Raw genomic sequence first — 19,316 nt, 5'->3', positions numbered from 1 at the left:
GTCAGACTTAACCTCAGGTATTTGGCTGAAGAGATTAAGTCATTAGACTTCAGGTGTCCCAACTCTTCCTAGCAGAGCGGCTACATTTCCAAAAACGGTTACAGGTTTTCCCGAACTTCCGAATTAAAATATCAAAAGGTCTTTGGGGGGGGGTGGATAGGAGAATCTGGAGGTTCTTACATTTAGGGAAACAATGGTTTCCGATTATGTGTGTAAGCAGAAAACGCATTGCAACTGGGGAGGCTGCAATTTGAATTCTTTTTAAAATAAGAAACTGCCTCACCGCCCCCATCCCTAGTGTGGGAAGGTACCAGAGACAGTTTACCGGTCAAGAATAGAAGGAATAGGAGAGAGGAGAGGATCTGCAAAACAGTTTCTCAAGAAAAAAAAACTATCACGAGGGGGGAAAATCGTCTTCATGCAAGATGAGGCTGGGAAGACAAACTTGCTGCTTGCCTTGGAGATGTGAGCCCCTGTCCCCGAAGGTTAATGCGGAGGTCGGGGGGCGGTGTCACCACCTGAGCCGACATTTCTTCCTACCTGCGGTTGGCGCATGGACTAAAAGCCTGAACTCTAAGGACCCTTTCAAGTCAACGAATCTACGAGTCCGACTATTCCGCACACGCAGCCCCACTTGCCTGCAACCAGCCCTGCACTCCCCACTCCGCGATCTCAGTGCGCCCCGGGAGAGGGTCTTAACTGCGGACACCGGGGAGGAGGAGGCCGCCGCTCACCGCGCGACCCTCGCGCCGGCACTCGCTGCGCCACCGGCGCCTGCGACCCCGGCACCCGGTTCGACCGGCGAAGGCGGGAGGGGTGCCAGAAACGGATAATCGTGTCGCTCGCACCTGGCCGAGGATTTTCCGGCTGGTTGTTTGGTTTGGGGGATACGATTTCCCCATTAAACTGAATTAGAGCCAGGTCTGCAGGTGGGAGGGGAGCGGCCGGCGTTTTCCAGTTCCTCCTCCCTCCCGCACTCGCTGGCGAGTTTCCACCTGTTGTGGGAAAGTCGAGGTGGAGCGGGAGAGGGGCGACCGGAACTGGGGCCGGCGGGCCGCGGCATTCGGACACCGCCGGCCCGGGCGGCGGACGCGCCTCGGAGGGCGGAGGGTAGGCGCGCTCCGAGCCCGGGTGCGCGGCGCGCGGGGCCGGCCGTTCCGGGCCGCGGCCGGGCGGGGGAAGGGACCGCTGGTGCCCGACGCGAGCCCACCCCTCCGGGTCGCCGCCTCCCGCCCGCGGGACCCCCGTCTGCCCCAGCCTTGCAGTCACCTGTTTCGCTCTGCAGAGCGCCGTCGCCGCCCCTGTGGCTGTCGCCGCCAGCTCCTAGCTCCGCCATGGTGCTCCGATGACGCGCCCGGAGAGCCGCTCCGCCCTCTTCCTCGGCCTCGCTCAAGCCGGCCCCCCGCCTCCAGGGCCCGCGGCCCAGACAGGTGAGCGCCTTCTGGGGAGGGCGGAGGGCGGAGGGAGGAGAGAGCGCGAGCAGGCCCGCGGGGAGCGGCTTACGAGCGACGCGCGGAGCGGCTTACGAGCGACGCGCGGGCGCGCCCCCTCGCGGGCAGGTGCGACGTGGCAGCCGCTCGGACCGACGCGGCTGGGTGATGGCTGCGAGAGCGGCGGGCGGAGCCAGGCACCTGGCCGGAGCTCCTACCCACCCCGGAGACGGCGGCGGGCTCCCCGAGGTCTGGAGGTGGGGCGACGACACTTAGTAGCGCCTGCCAGCGGGACGGGCTGAGAATCAGCCAAAGTGACGCGAGGGCATCGGGACGCTCTGTTCTCTGAACTCTGAAGTAGGCAGGTCAGGTTTGACTTCGCCAGGGCTGGAGTTCATGGTGACAGCCGCAAGAGCGTGGTGCCACGTGGAAAGCTGAAGTACACGGGCTGGTTTCCACGCTGGGTTCCGGTTTCCAGCTGCGTTCTAGGACGCCATTATCTTTTCACCAGATCTTTGTATCGGATGAGCCCCAGGGCACACAAGTTAGGGAAACTTAGGCCCGGTGCTGTGGCTTCTTACTCTTGGTTTCCGATTAGCAACTACCTTGCAACTTCTGGCTTGCTAAGGAAGACCAGGGGAAAAAGCAATAGGCAAAAAAATAAAAAATAAAAAAATAAAAAATAAATATATATATATATATCAGATTATTAGCGGAGGAGTAACCAGTTTCTGCTCTATTAGGCAAATAAACGATAAGCAACAAAATGCTGAAGGGGAAAAAAGTAGCTTGCATAAATGGAAACATAAGGAACAAAACTGACAGCGACCAGTTCCGGCTGGTTACACAGAAATGCACTCCCACAGTTTCGGTTGGCTGAACATAACCAGGAGGTTCCCAACAATTTAAAACCCTTTCAAGGACTTCAGCAGAATCTGTTGAAGGCCCAAGAGTGCCTGGGAAGTGTTGGAGTTCTTGTTCGGGTGACAATTCTCACCATCCTTGCATAAAAAAAACCCTGCCACTCGGTTCAGGAGTGAACTCTTTTTATTTGGTTTACTGGTTCACCGGCTGACTTGATAGGGGTTTTGACTAAGGGACACTGACGCCGTGGTTTGTAGTAATGGCTTCTCCCTTAGTGCCATTTCTACAGTGGGTTAGGCAAACTCATCATTTAGTTATGTGGTCTTCTCAAATTAGTCACATCACTCTTATCAGATGTCTAATCAATAAAAATAAAGTACCAGGTGGGACCAGGTGGTTGTAGACCTCAGCTTGGGTCTCAGCAAAGGCATTTTTTATTACACAAAGTCATCAGAGTTTGAGACACTTTCCTGTGAACATCGGAAGGCTTCTCCTACTTGAATTTAAAGAGTCGAACTCCGGAAGAACATTGATTTACTACCTACTTCAGTAAGCCAGTGAATTCTTTCTGGGATACATACCCCCCCCCCCCCCAAAGTCAAAACTTACTGGTGTTTGTGTGTGTCTTTTGTGGTTTGCTTTGTTTTGGGCATATGCTTATCTCTTCTTGCATTCTTCTGCTAACTTATGTTTTAGTCTATCACAAGTTACACAAAAATAAGTGCTATAAGAAACACACCAAAATCCTGCACTTACGCCCCCAATTGCTTATGTGTTTCAAACTTAATGGGGTGTCTGGAACAGGGTGAGCTGTCGCATGAAAATGCAGCGAGGGACAACATCTGTTAAATGTCACACACCACCATGTTATACCTTGTGCTGTACTTAGCACAGAGAAGCCATCTGTCTTGAGTTTCCCACACCCATCTCAAAATCTCCGAATAATCAGGGTTCCCGTTTCCAGGGGGAGGAGCTGAACCTCCTGATGCCATCAGCCCTCCCTCCTGCCTCCTTTGAAACCTCATCCCTCTTTTCTTCTAAAATGCATCTCCATTCAGGGCTCTTTGATTCTGAAAATTTCTTTCCTTGACACCCCACCCTCCCAAATCTATTGTCATACATTTTGTTCACCAAAGATAATAAATGTGCCATAGGCTTATCTTTGTTTAACCAGCTTTATTAGTCTTTCTTGCCTGTCTATAAATAAGCTTTCCAGGTCACAAAATCAAATTTACCTATTATTATTAATCGGTTGTTCTCCTGCCCTTCCTGCTATACCAGATGAAGTCTTCCTCTTGGCTTACACCACTGGCCTGGTTTTTCTCATTCCTCTGTGACCAGTCCTTTTGTCTCTTTTGCTGATTTAAATTCCTCCTTCCGCCCAAACTGTCCCGAAACCTTCCTTTTCCCAAAATTTTAGGTCACAACCTTTCTATTTCTCATAGCCCTCATTTACTGTTATCTCCATCAAGGTGACTCCTAGATCCAGAATATACCCTTGATCTCTGTCCTAACTTCCACCAGGACATTCTCAATGGTCTCTGCACATTTCTATCGGAATGCTTTGCCATTAATTCATCGTGTCTCAAACAAGCTCCCCTTCAAACCTGCCTGTTTTGAACTCTTCTCTTACTTGCATAGTTTCAACAGCTATTCTTTCCTCTCCCTTGTCACCACTGCTCAAATCATAGTTCCCAAATCTTGTCAACTCATAGTTTTAATTCCACGCTCTCAATTCCTACTGCTCTGCTCCTGGACTCATTCACATCTGAATCAGTCTCTGAACTGCTCTGTCCAAGTTCTGTTCTAATTTCCCTTCATTGGATTAATCTTCTCATACCCTACTTTACATCCACCCCTCCCTTGCTCCAAAACCTTTAAGATTCCCCATTTCTACATAATTAAATGCCAACACCACTTCCCTCCCTGACCACCCCCTCATCACACCCTGAACTCTCTCCTATCCCACTTTCCACTTTTTATTTCTAGAACTCCTATTTCTAGCCAAATATAAGTTAAAATTTTTGTATGCTCTCATATAAAAGTTGTTCACTTTCTCTAGAACATCTTGCAAATCCCCTCTTTCTGCCTTTGTTGTTGGAACGCTCTACCCTGATTGACTTCCCTGGTCCTGAGTTATTGAATTCCTTCCTTCAGATGCCTCGGTTGAGGTCTTCCTCCTCAGTGAAGCCTGTTCCACTGGCCCTCACTCCCAGCCAGCTTGTCCTCTGAAGCTCTCCACCAGTTCTGGGTTTGCATTCATCTGGCCTTTAACATAGAGTAGGTGTGATTTGTTAGTGCAAATTTGTCCCTTCAATCTGATATGAACTACTTGTTGGCAGGGACTTTGTCTTCTCTCTCTATAGGGTGTCTATAAAGTCTGAAGCCATCAATTATTTTCCTTGTTTACCAATTGCTGATGTCCTTGATGACATAATGTGCATTGCATGCCTTCTGAACTTGATAGCCATCATGCGTCTCTCCCCTGCTGCCCCATTGCCTCACACATAGTGGGCATTGCAGTGTTTAACAATAATCCCTCATTGCCAGACTGTTTTATGTAATGGCTTAGGAATGAATGAAACAAAATAGGCAATGACAGAATTTGGAGAAAGAAATCAAAACATGGTTAAGAAGAAACATTAGTTTTCCTTTCCCAGCAAATTCTGGTTCAGTTTCTCTTATGAGCCTGCCTCCACCACCCATGTGTAAACTGTTCTGTTACAAATCATCTTTCCAGGCACAGCTCTGGACCTCACTTCTCTGGAAAGCTTTTCTTGACCCTCCCACCCCTTGGTGGTCAGATGTAACTGTAGCACTTACTGTAGGTACTGTTGTGACGGTGAACTTCAGGGGGCAAGACCTGTGTCTTGTTCATGCACCACAGAATGTAGAACCCAGTAAGTATTTAACAAATACTTCTGAATGAATGATAAGAGGTAAGAGTAGCTTACATCTTACCTTAAGAGGTAAGATTGCTTACATCTACCAAGCATTGCACTAAGCATCTTACCTCATGATTTTCTTTAAATCTTACAACAACCCTATGAGAAAGGTACATGATTTCCCCCATTTCAGATGAGGAACCTGAGACTTGGAGAGGTTAATTAATTTTCCCAAGGTCAAAAGGGAAGTGATGGTTTTGCTCCTGGCTTTTGTGTCTAGACTCTTGCTACACCAAATGGAAACCATCTTACTACCACCTCTATGGAAAGGAGCTCTCTATTTCTCTGTCCAGGTGTCTCTTGGAATACGAAGGTGGGACTTGATACTGTTAAATCATCTGCAGAGCTTTTTAAAAATAGGATCTATGGGCCTTACCCCAGACCAATAAACACAGTTTCTCTAAGGTGGTGGCATCAGTATATTTTGTTTTATTTTTATTTTTTTAAAAGATTGTGTTTATTGGGGCGCCTGGGTGGCACAGAGGTTAAGCGTCTGCCTTCGGCTCAGGGCGTGATCCTGGCATTATGGGATCGAGCCCCACATCAGGCTCCTCCGCTATGAGCCTGCTTCTTCCATTCCCACTCCCCCTGCTTGTGTTCCCTCTCTCGCTGGCTGTCTCTGTCTCTGTCAAATAAATAAATAAAATGTTAAAAAAAAAAAAAAGATTGTGTTTATTTATTTGAGAGAGAGCACAAGTGGGGGGAGGGGCAGAGGGACAAGCAGACTCCCTGCTAAGCAGGGAGCCCCATGTGGGGCTTGATCCCAGGACCCTGAGATTATGAAATGAGCTGAAATCAGATGCTTAACCAACTGAGGCACCCAGGTGCCCCACATCAGTATATTTTAAAAAACATCCCGGTCATTTTAATGTGAATCTGGGTTGAGAGTCACTGGCCTAGACTGATGCCAAACACCTTCCAAGTGAAACCTTTAGCAAAACTTGGACCATAATGGAACTGCCTTCTTTTGTGACTGAGGCCCACAGTTCTGACAAAACCTAATGATGCTGGCCTGGGAATGTATTATGAACCATGCAGGGATAGAGGAACCCACAAAGCCCACAAAGATATACAGTAGGAGGAAAATCCCGAGGAAAGACCTTCCATTAAAGAATTGGTTGAAGATGGGTAGCTTGATCCTTGAACAAACTAAAAGAAGCACCTGGCCATTAGAACTGGGGAGATAAACTGTGGCTTAATTAAGAACTACCCTGTATCGGGGTGCCTGGGTGGCACAGTCAGTTAAATGATCGACTCTTGGTTTTGGCTCAGGTTGTGGTCCCCTCCTGCTCATGCTCTCTCTCTAAAATAAATAAATAAATCTTTAAAAAAAGAATTGCCCTGTGTTAGTTTGAGTGAAATGACATACCATTTAATTTACACCTCACCTCCTTCAAAATTTCCCCACAGGTTACAAGAGGCAACTATCTGTCCTTGAAATTGGGATGTAAAAATAAAAGATGCCGCTATGTTGTTGCAAGTATCAAATGAGAAAACAAGGTGAGAACTTTCTGTGCAGTCTCATGCAATACAAGATATACTGGACCTTGATTTTCACATAGAAATAAAGATGAGTCCTGTTTTTTCAAAGACTGTTATGTATGGGTCAAGTAACGATACACGAAGAGCTCTATATTATTTCTGTCTTGCAGCATAAGCAAGTTCCTCTGTATCTAAGAATTTTGTGTTCATGTCATCCAACTATCTCCGAGCTTCAGACTTCACCCTATTAACAGGGGCAGGCTTATAAACTATAGTATTCAGCTTCAAAGAAAAACATGTTCCTCAAATATGAGAGCTAAGCAATTAATGAGAGAGAAAATGCAGTGTTCTCCACTGGGATGCTACTTGCAGACCCTCTGAGATATACAGTAGTCTCACTCACGATAACTTATGGCCTTGAGAAACAACACAGGGACGTTCTTTCATGTAAATTCTTTTTTTTTTTTTCCTTCACCCTCTGTCTTACCACCCTGGTGCCCTGAGGGGCAGCTTGCAGATCAATCGTTCTGCGATTACTTGAATAGAAGCCAGATTCTATTTAATAGCAGAGCGGAAGAAACAACTAGAAATTTGACACAGTAGTTTATCTGGTTTGTCAAAACAAAATAAGAATTCTTTAGAATTTTATCGAACAGTACGTTAAGGGTCTTTTTACTTTTTAGAGTAAATATGACACAATGGATAGCTTTAGAACAAGCTAACATGACTATGATTCAGACGTGTGCAACTGGTACAGTTTAGTAGAACATACACGACTCAAATGAACATACTATGGGCCAGAAACTTAAGTTACAAAATAGAGTCAATATTACAATTAATACAGATAGGTAAGTAAAAACTGTTGCTTCTCAGATTCTGCACACTTAAAAAAAAAACCATAAACTTTACACAATAATGGAAATTATGCATTTCTACTCAGGGTATCTTACACACACACATAAGCCTAAAAAGTTACGGTCACATTTTGGTTTTGTTCCAGTGATGCACGATCACATGAAATGTTCTATCTGTTTCGTGTAAAAGAGACATTTGGCCGAAGTGCAACAGCTGCTAAGTTAAAAATATTTCCATAAAAATGTTTAGATGAAAATAATCCCAAACATCCTGATGTTTAGGATTATTTTGAGAGTCCTTACAAAGAGTCCTTATGAATTGTAGAAATAGAAGCAGTTAGGAAATTTCAGTGTATTTTGTCTTTTTTTTTTTTTCTTTTAACACAAGTAAACAAATACTGGATTTAAAGTGCAGCTTCTCTCTCCTCTCCCTTAGATTCTCCCTCCCCTGCGAAGATCAGTTCTGTCTGTTAGAATCTCCACGGAAGGCTGGAAGCAAACTGAGCGACAGTCAAGTCTGTGTGTCTCGAAAGTCGGTGATGGCCTTCCACAGTGTGCACAGCGTCCCTCCTCTGTTTAAAGACACAGGAACATAGGGGAGAGAACACCTCGTTTGAAACACTGCCCTTGATGTATACATGTGACTTCTTCACCTCTAGCTACTCTGATCAGAACACAACGATCCCAAAGTCTTATCGGTCCTCACGTATTCTTTCTATGTTTGGTCATCACCCCTCCCTGCCTTTCCTTCCCACTCCCACAGACTACCAGTTCCCAAAGCATCATTTCAGATTTTCAGCACATTTGAAACGGGTCTTTACAGAATTCTATGCGAGTCAGTTATGCATATGCTTGGCCGGCAGAGAAAACTACGATAAGAAACTGTATCACATTATACGTGGTATGTGGATGGCAAATCAGCACCTATTCTATTATTTCTAATAATTATGGTACAGTCCTGACCTAAATGAGAGCATTTGTTTAAGGCAGCTTTAAAATAACTGCATGGCCTCAGTCTACTCGATTATCAAGAAATTCTTTGAGTTGATTTGCATTTACTGACATAGATATTGGTGATAAGAGTGCCCAGTAATAGCTTGGCACAACAAACTCCGTTTACTCAGAGCCAGTGCGAACCAGAGAACGGGGCCCAGGACTGCTGAGATGGTTACAGCTGGGGAGGGGCCCGGCCAGAGCAGGAACCCAGAGCTCTTTCCATCATGAAAAAGGAACAGAAAGAAAAGTGGTACCTTAGTCTGAGGCATTTTAAATCATCACGTGTAACATAGAAGAGAACATCCTCTAGTGAATAATCCTCGGCCAAAAACTGTGGAGAAAGTAAAATATACACAAAAGTAAGATGTTTTGTACAGCTTTAATAAATAACGCTACCCATAATATAAATGTTGGCAGTAATTTAAAAATGAATCTAAAAGGAAATCTACTAAAAACATAATCTTCTGGAATTATTAGGAAAAAGTCCCCCCTCTTACAAAATAATTGCAAAGAAATACGTCCATATGACTTCCAAATGCATAAAGATTATAAGCAGCACAATTTCTGAATGGCCTTCTAATGAACAGATACAACTCATTTTGTAATTACATCTGCTGTTCATAAGATAACATTTATATATATTTTTTTACTTATTTTATTTAAAGTCAATTAGTTAACATACAATGTATCATGAGTTTCAGATGTAGAGTTCAGTAATTCATCAGTTGCATGTAACACCCAGTGCTCAGTACATCACGTGCCCTCCTTAGTGCCCATCACCCAGTGACCCCATCCCCTCCCCCGTAACGTTTATTTTTGAGAGGTTTGTTGCTGTGTAGCTTTATTTTTCTCAAGTGGATAAAAAGGTATTGTTTACACTTAATTTCTGAATTTATTTTTTCATAGCTAATAAGAGGTACTTTTAAAATAATTACGATAAAAATCAGAGACCTGAATTTAAACTGCAGCTTTAATTTTAAATTAAAAAAAAGGCAATAATTTAGTGGGCCATCAATTACTACTCCTTAATTGTGACCTGAGTCTTAGTTCGAGGAATAAATATTTCAGAGAACTTGAATGGATGCGTCATTCTCCAGAAGCTAGAGAGCCATTTAAATTTAAGTAGCAGTAACTTGTTCAATGCAGATTTCTGAGGTAACCCGAAATTTTATTTAGTAGCCCAATGGATTCAAGTAAAGAGAAAAAAAAATCTTTATTTTTAGTTGTTTAAAAAATTTAAACATAAAACTAAAGTTCATGTAATATTGTATTGGGCCCTTCCTATAAAATAATAAAAAATATAACTTCTTAGTGTGTGTATGTGTGTATACATATATGTAATCTTCAAACACAAGCGCTACAGCTGCTGATGACCAAAGTCTGGAAGGAGCTGAGGGGAATTAGGTTATTATAGATATAGAAAGTGTTCCTGACACACGTTGACTGGCTAGATCTATTTTATTAAATATCAATAAATAGCCACTGCCCAGTAGAGTCTAATAATGTTGTGAGAGAACTAAAAAGTCAAACATAAGAGAGAATTAGAAACTTTACAATTTTAGTTTTGTCTTGATTTTCCCACTCTTCCTTATTTTCAGTTCAAAAATATAAAAAATCCTTAGGGGTCCTGGACCACAGAGCTTTTGCCTACCTCATTGTCTTTGCACGTTCAGCACCCCGACCCCCAGAAAGATTTTTCCCTCCTCACCCCCCTCCCCAAATATACATACAGATGGCTTGGTTTATTCCTACCAATGCCTTTAGACTTCAGCTCATTCACCACCTTCCTGAGAACCTTCCCTAACCTCTTCCTCTCTCTGTCTCCTAACACCTGATAACCTTTCCTTCATAGAGTTTATCAGGGTATCATCCTGCTTTATCTGTGGAATTGCTTGATAACCGTCTGCCGAGCCTAGTCCGTATCCGCAGGAGGGCTCACCAGTGTATATGCCCCGTGCCTCGCACACAGTAGGCGCTCAACATTATGAAGTGAAAGAAAAGCTTGTCCCACGGACAGTTTTCTTTACCCGACTTATAGTGTCTTCATCAGCTCCCTTTTCTCTTAGCCACTCAGTAAGTTCAGACTCTTCAGTATTTGTGCCAGGAGAATCCCGGGGGCATTCAGGCAATCCAGGAATATCTAGGACAGAATTGGGGAGGGAGGGACATTCTTAGCTTCTCACAGAGGCCGTCTGAGACCCTCCCAGTCAACCGACATTTATTACTACTTTAAAAGATTTTGCTCGATCAGAAAATAATAGAAACAATCAAGATGGGTAGTATAAATGGTAATATAAGCAAACCTCTTAAAGACTACTAATAAATGGAGAGGCAGAAGCAATAATGTAATGACATTCCCACCTTATACTTTCATATCAATTCTATAGGTTCTTAGAATAAACTTGTTTCACCAAAACTGTACTGTGGGTTTTTCATGCGACAAACATGAGCATAATTAGCAGAAAACCATATAATCACATAATAATCTCTTTTTCACTATTTGCAATAATATGGGAAAAACCCCAGGATATACAGAATACAAATGCAAAAATGACCAAATATAGTATTTTATTCTAGTAATCTCATTTGAAAATTAAAAAAAATAAAGACCAAAAAAGTGTTAGAGCCCTATTTACCTCAAATAATCTCAGGAAAAGATGACCATGAATCATCTTATTTGAAATTAGGTTATATTGAAATTATAGTTTGCTGCAATTAAGAACTGGATATTTCTTAAAAGCAATTTCTGCTTGTAGTCGCCGTACAAGTGACAGATGCCAATTAAGCCATGAAATAAAACTGCCCGTTGGCTTTCTCCCCTTTTTGTGGCAGCCTGGTTTAACAGTATCACTTAAAAATTTTCTATTATTCACCTATTGGTTGGGACTTAAGCTTCAGGTGTTTAATTTCTTGGTCTTTTTCTTCAATAGCTTGATGAAGGAGTGCTTGTAATTCTTTCTCTTTCTGAACCAATTCTTCCAGTAATCTGTAAAAGAAAGGTATATTGGTTGACATGATAATAAAGCTGGAGCAGCCACAGTGACCTTCTGGATCTGGATTTTTCAAGCTATAAGGAACACAGACACCCCTGGGATCTTATTGAAATGCAGATTGTGATCCAGTAATTTTGGGAGTAGGTCTGAGATTCTGCATTCCTTTTTTAAAAATAAATAAATAAATATATAACTTCCTGATACGATGTGGGACTTGATCCCAGGACCCTGGAATCATGACCCGAGCCAAAGGCAGACGCTTAATGACTGAGCCACCCAGGGACCCCACAATTCTGCATTTCTAATGCGTTCCCCCAGGTGATACTCATATTGCTGGTCCTCAGACCCCCCATGTTGAGTAGCGAGGCTCTAGAAGGCTTGTACTTTCAGCTACCCCAACTGTCTGCCAAATCTTCAGAGATAGGGGTGTCTGGGTGGCTCAGTTGGTTAAGCGTTTGCCTTGGGCTCAGGTCATGATCCTGGGGTCCTGGGATCGAGCGCCATGTCAGGCTCCTTGCTCAGCATGGGAGTCTGCTTCTCCCTCTCCCTGCTTGTGCTCTTTCTCACTGTCTCTCAAATAAATAAATAAAATCTTAAAAAAAAATCTTCAGAGATATTTTGGGTTTTTTTGACCATAAATGGCAAATAAAGAAAGTAAAATAAAATATATATGATATTAACACAGCTACATTTTACATGTGTGATCCTTCATCAAAAAAAGTTGATTATGGATGATATAATAATCAATGCAAAGCAGAAGGGCAGTCTTTTTTTTTTTTTACTGAAAATTTGAGAAGTAAACTATAGGTGAGGTCCCCTGTAGTACTCAGTAAACGGTAATGGTTGTTGCTAGAATTGTTGAGGATGTTACTATTATTCCTCTCCCTTCTGAGGGGACTGGTGAAGTGGGTGAAAGGATAGTTGTGTTCCTGGTACAGTCAGTTCTTAGTTGGCACCTGAAGAATTCTCCAAAGAAACAAGGAGAAACTAACATCATTTATACCCGAGTTCTTATTCATGAAAGGTTCACTGTGCAACTAAGAGCCAACTGGTATCCTCCTCACCATTTCTAACACTGTTCTCTGAAAAAAGATTTCAAGTTAGGAAGGGAGATTTTTTTTAGAAAACTATCATTGGGTGACTCGGATTCAGAATTTTACGTTAAGGTACATAATTATTCATAAGATCATCAAGAGAAATTGTTGCATACCCTACAGCTCTTAGCAAACTGTATTTGTTTCATTTTCTCAGGATGGATAGATTTAACTCAGGACCGGAGTCCATTCCAAAAGTTGGTTTCTGCTTCAGTTGCCTTGTTCTGAAGGCAGCACAGGCCCAGCTGAAAGCCAGCCCTGGGCTTGAGCCACACACTTCCTGTGTTAACTTTGGTAAATCACTAAACACCTCTGGCCTGCTGTTTTCTCATCTGTGAAAAGGTAAAGGAAAACATCCCGAAAGGATGACTGTGAACGTTCAATGAGACAGCTGTGGCTAGTGTGCCAAGGACAGCGCCGGGCGTCAGGGTGGGCGATCCTGTCCCCTGCGGCAGCCTCGGGCCCAGGGCTCGGGGAGGCTCCTTCTCCTTTCCCACAGGACAGAGGTGTGAGGCCCTGAGGAGAAAGGATCGGAGTAGAGTGGGCAGCAGAAGCGGGACGAAAAGGAAGACTCTCGAGAGGCGGCCACAGAAGGTGGTTTGAGAAAGATTACTTAAAGACCAGCAAAGTAAGGGGCGCCTAACACAGCGGTTAAGCGTCTGCCTTCGGCTCAGGGCGTGATCCCGGCGTTATGGGATCGAGCCCCACATCAGGCTCCTCCGCTAGAAGCCTGCTTCTTCCTCTCCCACTCCCCCTGCTTGTGTTCCCTCTCTCGCTGGCTGTCTCTATCTGTCAAATAAATAAATAAAATCTTTAAAAAAAAAAAAAAGACCAGCAAAGTAAGCATCGGGATCGAAGGCGATGTTTATCACTCCAGCAAGAAGGGTATTCCAGGAGACCGATGTTTATCACTCCAGCAAGAAGGGTATTCCAGGAGACCGACAGCAAGCTCAGCATGAATTTGTAAGCTGGCAATTTCTTGGTCTAGGATGTATTTTTGTCTTCCTTGATGATTTACATGGATGGAATAGTGATGGCATATTCTTACTTCTTTTTTTTTTTTTTTTTGAAGAACACAGTGACTTTTTCTAGAATTTAACCTATGTGTATCTAGACTACATATTTTCTTTCTATCTTTAAAAGCCAGAACTTAACAGTGAAAGCAGAGCACTGACAGACCACTTCATCTGTCCCAAATCTAGCTCTCAAAAATTATTTATTTACCCAGCCCATCAGTTTATTTTTACTTTTCCTTCAGTTAAGAGCTTAGTTCTTCAAAATTAAGGCAATTGCCTGCCTCTCTGTTCCAGAAAAATCTGGCAAGCATCTGCCCTGAGGTCAATTTTTTAACTCAGATGGGTGGGGGTGGGTAATTCCAGAATTGGATGACAGATAAGCAGTCCGCTCTGCGTGAGTTAGGTTTTAGCTAACTCTGCATTATTGTCCCGCAGTACTGTCCCAACCACTGGTGTGAAGTGAATTATTTCCAGAACATTTTATGTAAAATACCCCCAAAATATAAGTAAAATATACATTCTAAAGCTACCATGTTATTTTCTCTATTTGGTATTATTACTGGTGATCTAATAATCAAGAGCTAGATAAACCTGATTTACCTTCATTAGTGATTATCTAAATATAAGCTTAAGATTTCTAACATGAGGGCTATAGCCTTCCTAAAAACACACTAACACTTCCTGTAAGTTTATTTTGCAGTGTATGAACTTTTTTAAAAGATTTATTCATTTTATTCTATTTTTTAATTTTTTTAAAACTTTTAAAAAAGATTTTATTTATTTATTTGACAGAGAGAGGGAGAGAGAGAGAGAGCAAGCACAAGCAGGTGGAATGGCTGGCAGAGGGAGAGGGAGAAGCAGGCTCTCTGCTGAGCAGAGAGTGGGACTCAATCCCAGGACTCTGGGATCAGGACCTGAGCAGAAGGCAGATGCTTAACCGACTGAGCCACCCAGGTGTCCCCTGTTTATTTATTGTAGAGAGAGAGAGAGAGAGGGAGAGAGAGTGGGGGGGGAGGGGCACAGGTAGAGCATCTCCAAGCCGACTCCCCTCTGCGCGCGGAGCCTGACGTGGAACTCGATCTCAGGACCCTGAGATCATGACCTCATGGTCATGAGTGGGATGCTCACTCCACTGAGTCCCCCAGGCGCCCCTGCAATGCATGAACTTCTATATATCACGCAATATTCAACTGAAAATGATACAGACAAGACCAGTCTCTCATTTCTGGTGCTTAGTACCAGAACGGAGGCAGCTGCCCTTTTTTTTACATCATGCGTGAGGTGAATGTTGTCCTTTCTCTGGGGGCGACGGGGAGGAGCTGTGGGAGATATTACTAGAAACAGGAAAAGGAGGCTCATAATCCTGTAGCTGTCACAGATGTAAGGGTAAATATGTAGAGAAAAAAACATGAATGTGGGCTGTTGTAAAAAATGCAATAACAATAAAGAAATAGGGCAAGTCGTAGCCCTCCCAACAGAGATGCGGGCAGCGGCCCTCGGCAGGGCAGCCCCTCCGGCCTGCAGATGGCGCACGCGCGGCAGACAGAGGGCGGGACAGGATGGAAAACGGGGCGACTCCAGAGGTCCAAGGAGAGAAGGGAAAGGCGGCACTCGGCAGAGGCGGGTTCTGTTGACACAAGCCAGGGTATATAGACAGAAGGTTTGAGGGCCAGAGAAACAAACACACCAGCTCATTGGTAAATAAAGTAGCTTTACTCCCTGTGTAATTCTGACCGTGGGTGGAGGAGGAGTTGGGGGTCAGACCCAAATAGTGACAAGCGAACATTCCTCCTCCAGAGATCAGAGGGGGGTATAAAAAACAACTCCATCTAAGATTGGGTGACAGAGTAAACTAAAAAATAGGACTAAAGTTAACACCTACTATAATGGATGCAGTGTCATGATTGGGGTATTGCTTGAGAAGAAGGGGAAATGAGGGACACCAAGGATTTCCACGGAAGTCTCAGAGGAGGAAAGACACAAATTCTTTCACTAAGTACTAGAGATGCCAAGTAAGAGCTGGGTTTCTGAGGACAGACTTCCAGGATGTGGAAGTCTGAAAGCCATTTCCCCTGATTCAGAAAGATTTCTCTATGCAAATCATAGATGATATGTACGGATTTACTCAATCATGCAGCCAGAATTCATGTTTCTGAATATAAGATGGGCTTTGTACTACTTGTACTAAGCTTGGTATTCAAGCTTAACTTAAAAAACTTATGACAAGAAATAAAATATGTTTTATCTTCCTGGTGAACAAGATTTTTAACTAAATATTTGAACAACTGTTGTTGATTCACCCCCCCCAAAAAAAGGTTTCACTATAAATCCAGAGTCGTAAAGTCAGTTGCTCACGTGTCAACTGTAGCCAGCACAGGAAGCTATAAATCATAGACTCAGACCTTGAACTGTGCCAATATCTGTGAAGAACAGGAAATATTTACTCTTCACTTAATAACCTGATCATGTGGATTCTATGTCACCAAATTCTCAAAGAAAAATTAAAGTCCAGATATGACAGAGCATATTCAAAATAAAATAGGATCATAAATGTGGTCAACTGATCATCCTTTCAGGGCTCTTTTTGGAAAAGCAAAGCTTTAGCACCACTAAATTTATTCTCAAGAACAGAGATCTTCCTCTTCTAAAAGAACTTGATATTCCAAATCATAGGCTTTCAAGAACATGGATTTTCTGTCTTTCAGTGTTTCTGGGATGGTACACGCTGCTCTGAGTCTATGTCCAAGACAGTTTCTGAAGTTACAACTACTTTGAAAATCTCAGTGTACTTGAGATAAAGCAGGGATAAAAGAACGGTGCTGACCAAGGCTTGAATTGGTAGAAGCGGAAAACGATTTTGTCTAAAGAGACTAAGACAAATCTCTCTTGTTTAATAAAGGAAGATTATCAAACCAAGTTACGTGAATGGGATAAAGGAATCATTTTGTATTCTCAAGATCAAACTTTAATTTTGGGGGGGGTGCGGAAAAGAGAGACGGAGAGAGAAAATCTTTAGCAGGCTCCACTCTCAATGCGGAGCCCAATGAGGGGCTTGACCTCACGACCGTGAGATCATGACCCGAGCCTAAATCAAGAGTTGGGTGCTTAACTGACTGAGCCACCCAGGTGCCCCATCTGTGGACCAAACTTTAAAATAGAGCCAACACACATGCACTTATATAAAAGTAAGGGAAAGGAACCCCACCCACATCAGAATAGGACTTACCTATTAGTTTCTATTTTCATCCTTCCAAGTTGCACATTGAGGGACCGGTGAGCATTTTGAGAATCGTGGGATACAGTAGAACTGAGTGTGCTCACCCCTGAGGTAGCCACAGCATCTTCAATGACAGCATGAGGTCTTCGGATAGTTTGGTTGGAGGGCCGTTCCTCATGGTCATCTTCTGCATCCAAGTCTTCTTGATCAGCGGTATCACTCTCAGATGCGAGGCTGAAATGGGGCCTCAGTTCTGTTAGACATAACATCAACAACAGTGTTAATAAAATAGGGCTGCTTTAATTTCTTCCGACATGAATGTCCTCTCCCCTACTATCAGTAAGATATGTATTCCAAACCGGTTTTCCAAATGTAGGGATGGATTTCTGGGCATTAATTTACAGTTTTTCTCCCAGTGAATCTGCAAAATTCACAGGATGTATTGACTCAGAATGACCTAATTCAAAACAGAAGAAAAATGGCCACACCACACAGAAGATATGTGGGGAAGGGCAGCTGGATGGCTCAGTTGGTTAAACGTCTACCTTTAGCTCAGGTTATGATCCCAGGATCCTGGGATCGAGCCCCACATCAGGTTCCCTGCTCAGCGCGGAGTCTGCTTCTCTCTCTCTGCCTCTCCCCTTGCTCGTGCTTGCTATCGATCTCTCTCAAGTAAATAAACAAAATTAAAAAAAAAAGATATGTGGGGGAAGCCTCGGTGGCTCAGTCGGTTAAGTGTCTGCCTTTGGCTCAGGTCATGATCCCAGGGTCCTGGGATCGAGTCCTGCATCAGGCTCCTTGCTCAGCAAAGAGCCTGCTTTTCCCTCTGCCTGCTGCTCCCCCTGCTTGTGCTCTCTCTCTCTGACAAAAAAAAAAAAAGGTATGTGGGGAAAATGCTAAAATCAGAAAGGCAGTTATGTAAAAACCTGTTAATATAAACATTTGTTTATACAAGTAAAATTCATTTTTTATATTATACAATATCTGGCAAGTATTAACTCACTTAGAAATGAGGAAACTGAGATATAGTGAGAGTATCTAAATAAAAGTAAATACACAGAATACTTTTTGCCTGTAACGTTCAGAGTGTAAAGGAAAGGAGGGGGTCCTGAAAATGCCACATGTGCTTATATTCACTCTAGTAAGACTGTTTTTGACTATTGGATTGATTCTTAGTGTGAGTCCTACTGTGTTGACTAATCACTGAAATTTAAAGCTCAAATGTTATAATCGCCAACTTAAATACATCGCATGACTTCATCTGCGTGTCACTTCACAACTGGGATGATATCTTCCCATAGAAAACAATACTATAAATTGTGATTATGTTCTCAAAATGGACTAGACATAGGAATTACACTCATCATCTAAGTGAAATCAGGGTAGCAGAAATACCAGATCTTCACTCCATATGCTGTGGCACACGATGAAAGCCACGGAGAGTCTCGGCTGAAGAAAAGCACATTCACGCAACATTTTGCCTCGCTATCCCGAGGGCTCACAGACTCCCTGAAGCCTGTCCAGAGAGTCCGTGAACCCACAGGTTAAGAGCCCCTGGATGGGGAGACGGCTCCAGGGGGAGTGACAGAAGACCCCATCCCACCACCCATCTAGCCACCAGGGCAAAGGAGCCCAAGGCTGACTAGTTAACAAATCCTCCAGGTAACTTTTCTTTCCTTACCTTACTGGACCTGGGTATGGTATTTTCCTCTAAATCTCTGGCTGCTGCTTCTCTTCAGATCTTTTTTTTTTTTTTAATCTACCATCAGCTCCTTAAAAGCTGGAACCTGGAATTCTACCCTTTACTTTTTTATATTTCTACTTACTCTCCATAGTTAAGTCCTTGAAATCTATCAACGTTAAGTACTTCTAGCCCTGACCCTGTGACATCCAGCACCTGCTAGATATTCTTGCTGGGCAGGAATTCCAGATTCAACCATTAAAAAAAAAAAACAACAACTCCTCATCTTGCTCATAACAAAAATCAGGGTGCCCTTCTTCAGGGGCCAGGTTTATGTAGTTCTGACTTCCTTGATCTCTCTTTGTCTATTATTTTTCTTACTTTTTACTGTAGTAAAAAAATGCATGACATAAAATTTACCACTTTCACCATTTCTAAGTACCCAGTTCAGTAGTGTTGAGTAAATTTATATCGTACTGAGCCACTCTCCAGGGCTAGTTTTAAAGTTGCAAACTTTTGTAAGTTTCATCTTGCAAAACTGAAACTCTATAGCCATGAAACACCAACTCCCCATCCCCCCCTACCCCTGGCCTTGGCACCACCATTCTACTTTCTGTTTCTGTGAGTTTGACTACTGGAGTTACCGCCTGTAAGGAGAGTTATTCAGTGTTTGTCTTTTTGAGACGGCTTATTACTTCACTTAGCATAATTTCCTGAAGATTCATCCATGCTGTAGCATGTATC

The 19,316-nt window shown here is 43.3% G+C and overlaps 2 protein-coding genes and 1 long non-coding RNA gene across 4 annotated transcripts in view; 1 reads left to right on the top strand and 2 right to left on the bottom strand.

Annotated features, from left to right (window-relative positions):
• MAP7 (microtubule associated protein 7) overlaps window positions 1-1,537 on the bottom strand; it is a 163,537-nt gene extending 162,000 nt beyond the window's left edge. Inside the window, exon 1 of one of the 2 annotated variants that reach the window (XM_048226102.2) lies at window positions 1,270-1,537. In XM_048226102.2, the coding sequence (XP_048082059.1) occupies window positions 1,270-1,336 (67 nt within the window). In that variant the 5' untranslated portion in view covers window positions 1,337-1,537. The remainder of the gene's footprint in view (window positions 1-1,269) is intronic. The other variant, XM_057311021.1, reaches the window with a different exon arrangement.
• LOC123001359 (uncharacterized) lies at window positions 1,200-8,095 on the top strand. The gene is made up of 3 exons (XR_006410168.2): window positions 1,200-1,430; window positions 6,650-6,739; window positions 8,012-8,095. It is a non-coding gene; the product is annotated as an uncharacterized LOC123001359 (long non-coding RNA).
• Window positions 7,312-19,316, bottom strand: part of MAP3K5 (mitogen-activated protein kinase kinase kinase 5) — a 190,631-nt gene continuing 178,626 nt past the window's right edge. The window contains exons 26-30 of the mRNA XM_026504878.4: window positions 16,901-17,144; window positions 11,445-11,557; window positions 10,599-10,711; window positions 8,826-8,902; window positions 7,312-8,147 (exon numbers count right to left, since the gene is read on the bottom strand). Of these exons, the coding sequence (XP_026360663.1) occupies window positions 8,087-8,147; window positions 8,826-8,902; window positions 10,599-10,711; window positions 11,445-11,557; window positions 16,901-17,144 (608 nt within the window). The 3' untranslated portion in view covers window positions 7,312-8,086. The remainder of the gene's footprint in view (window positions 8,148-8,825; window positions 8,903-10,598; window positions 10,712-11,444; window positions 11,558-16,900; window positions 17,145-19,316) is intronic.

This window comes from Ursus arctos, unplaced genomic scaffold (assembly GCF_023065955.2).
Source record: "Ursus arctos isolate Adak ecotype North America unplaced genomic scaffold, UrsArc2.0 scaffold_13, whole genome shotgun sequence".
Lineage (NCBI taxonomy): Eukaryota > Metazoa > Chordata > Mammalia > Carnivora > Ursidae > Ursus > Ursus arctos.
The sequence above is the reverse complement of the archived record's forward strand: the minus strand, read 5'-3'. Positions and strand labels throughout refer to the sequence as shown.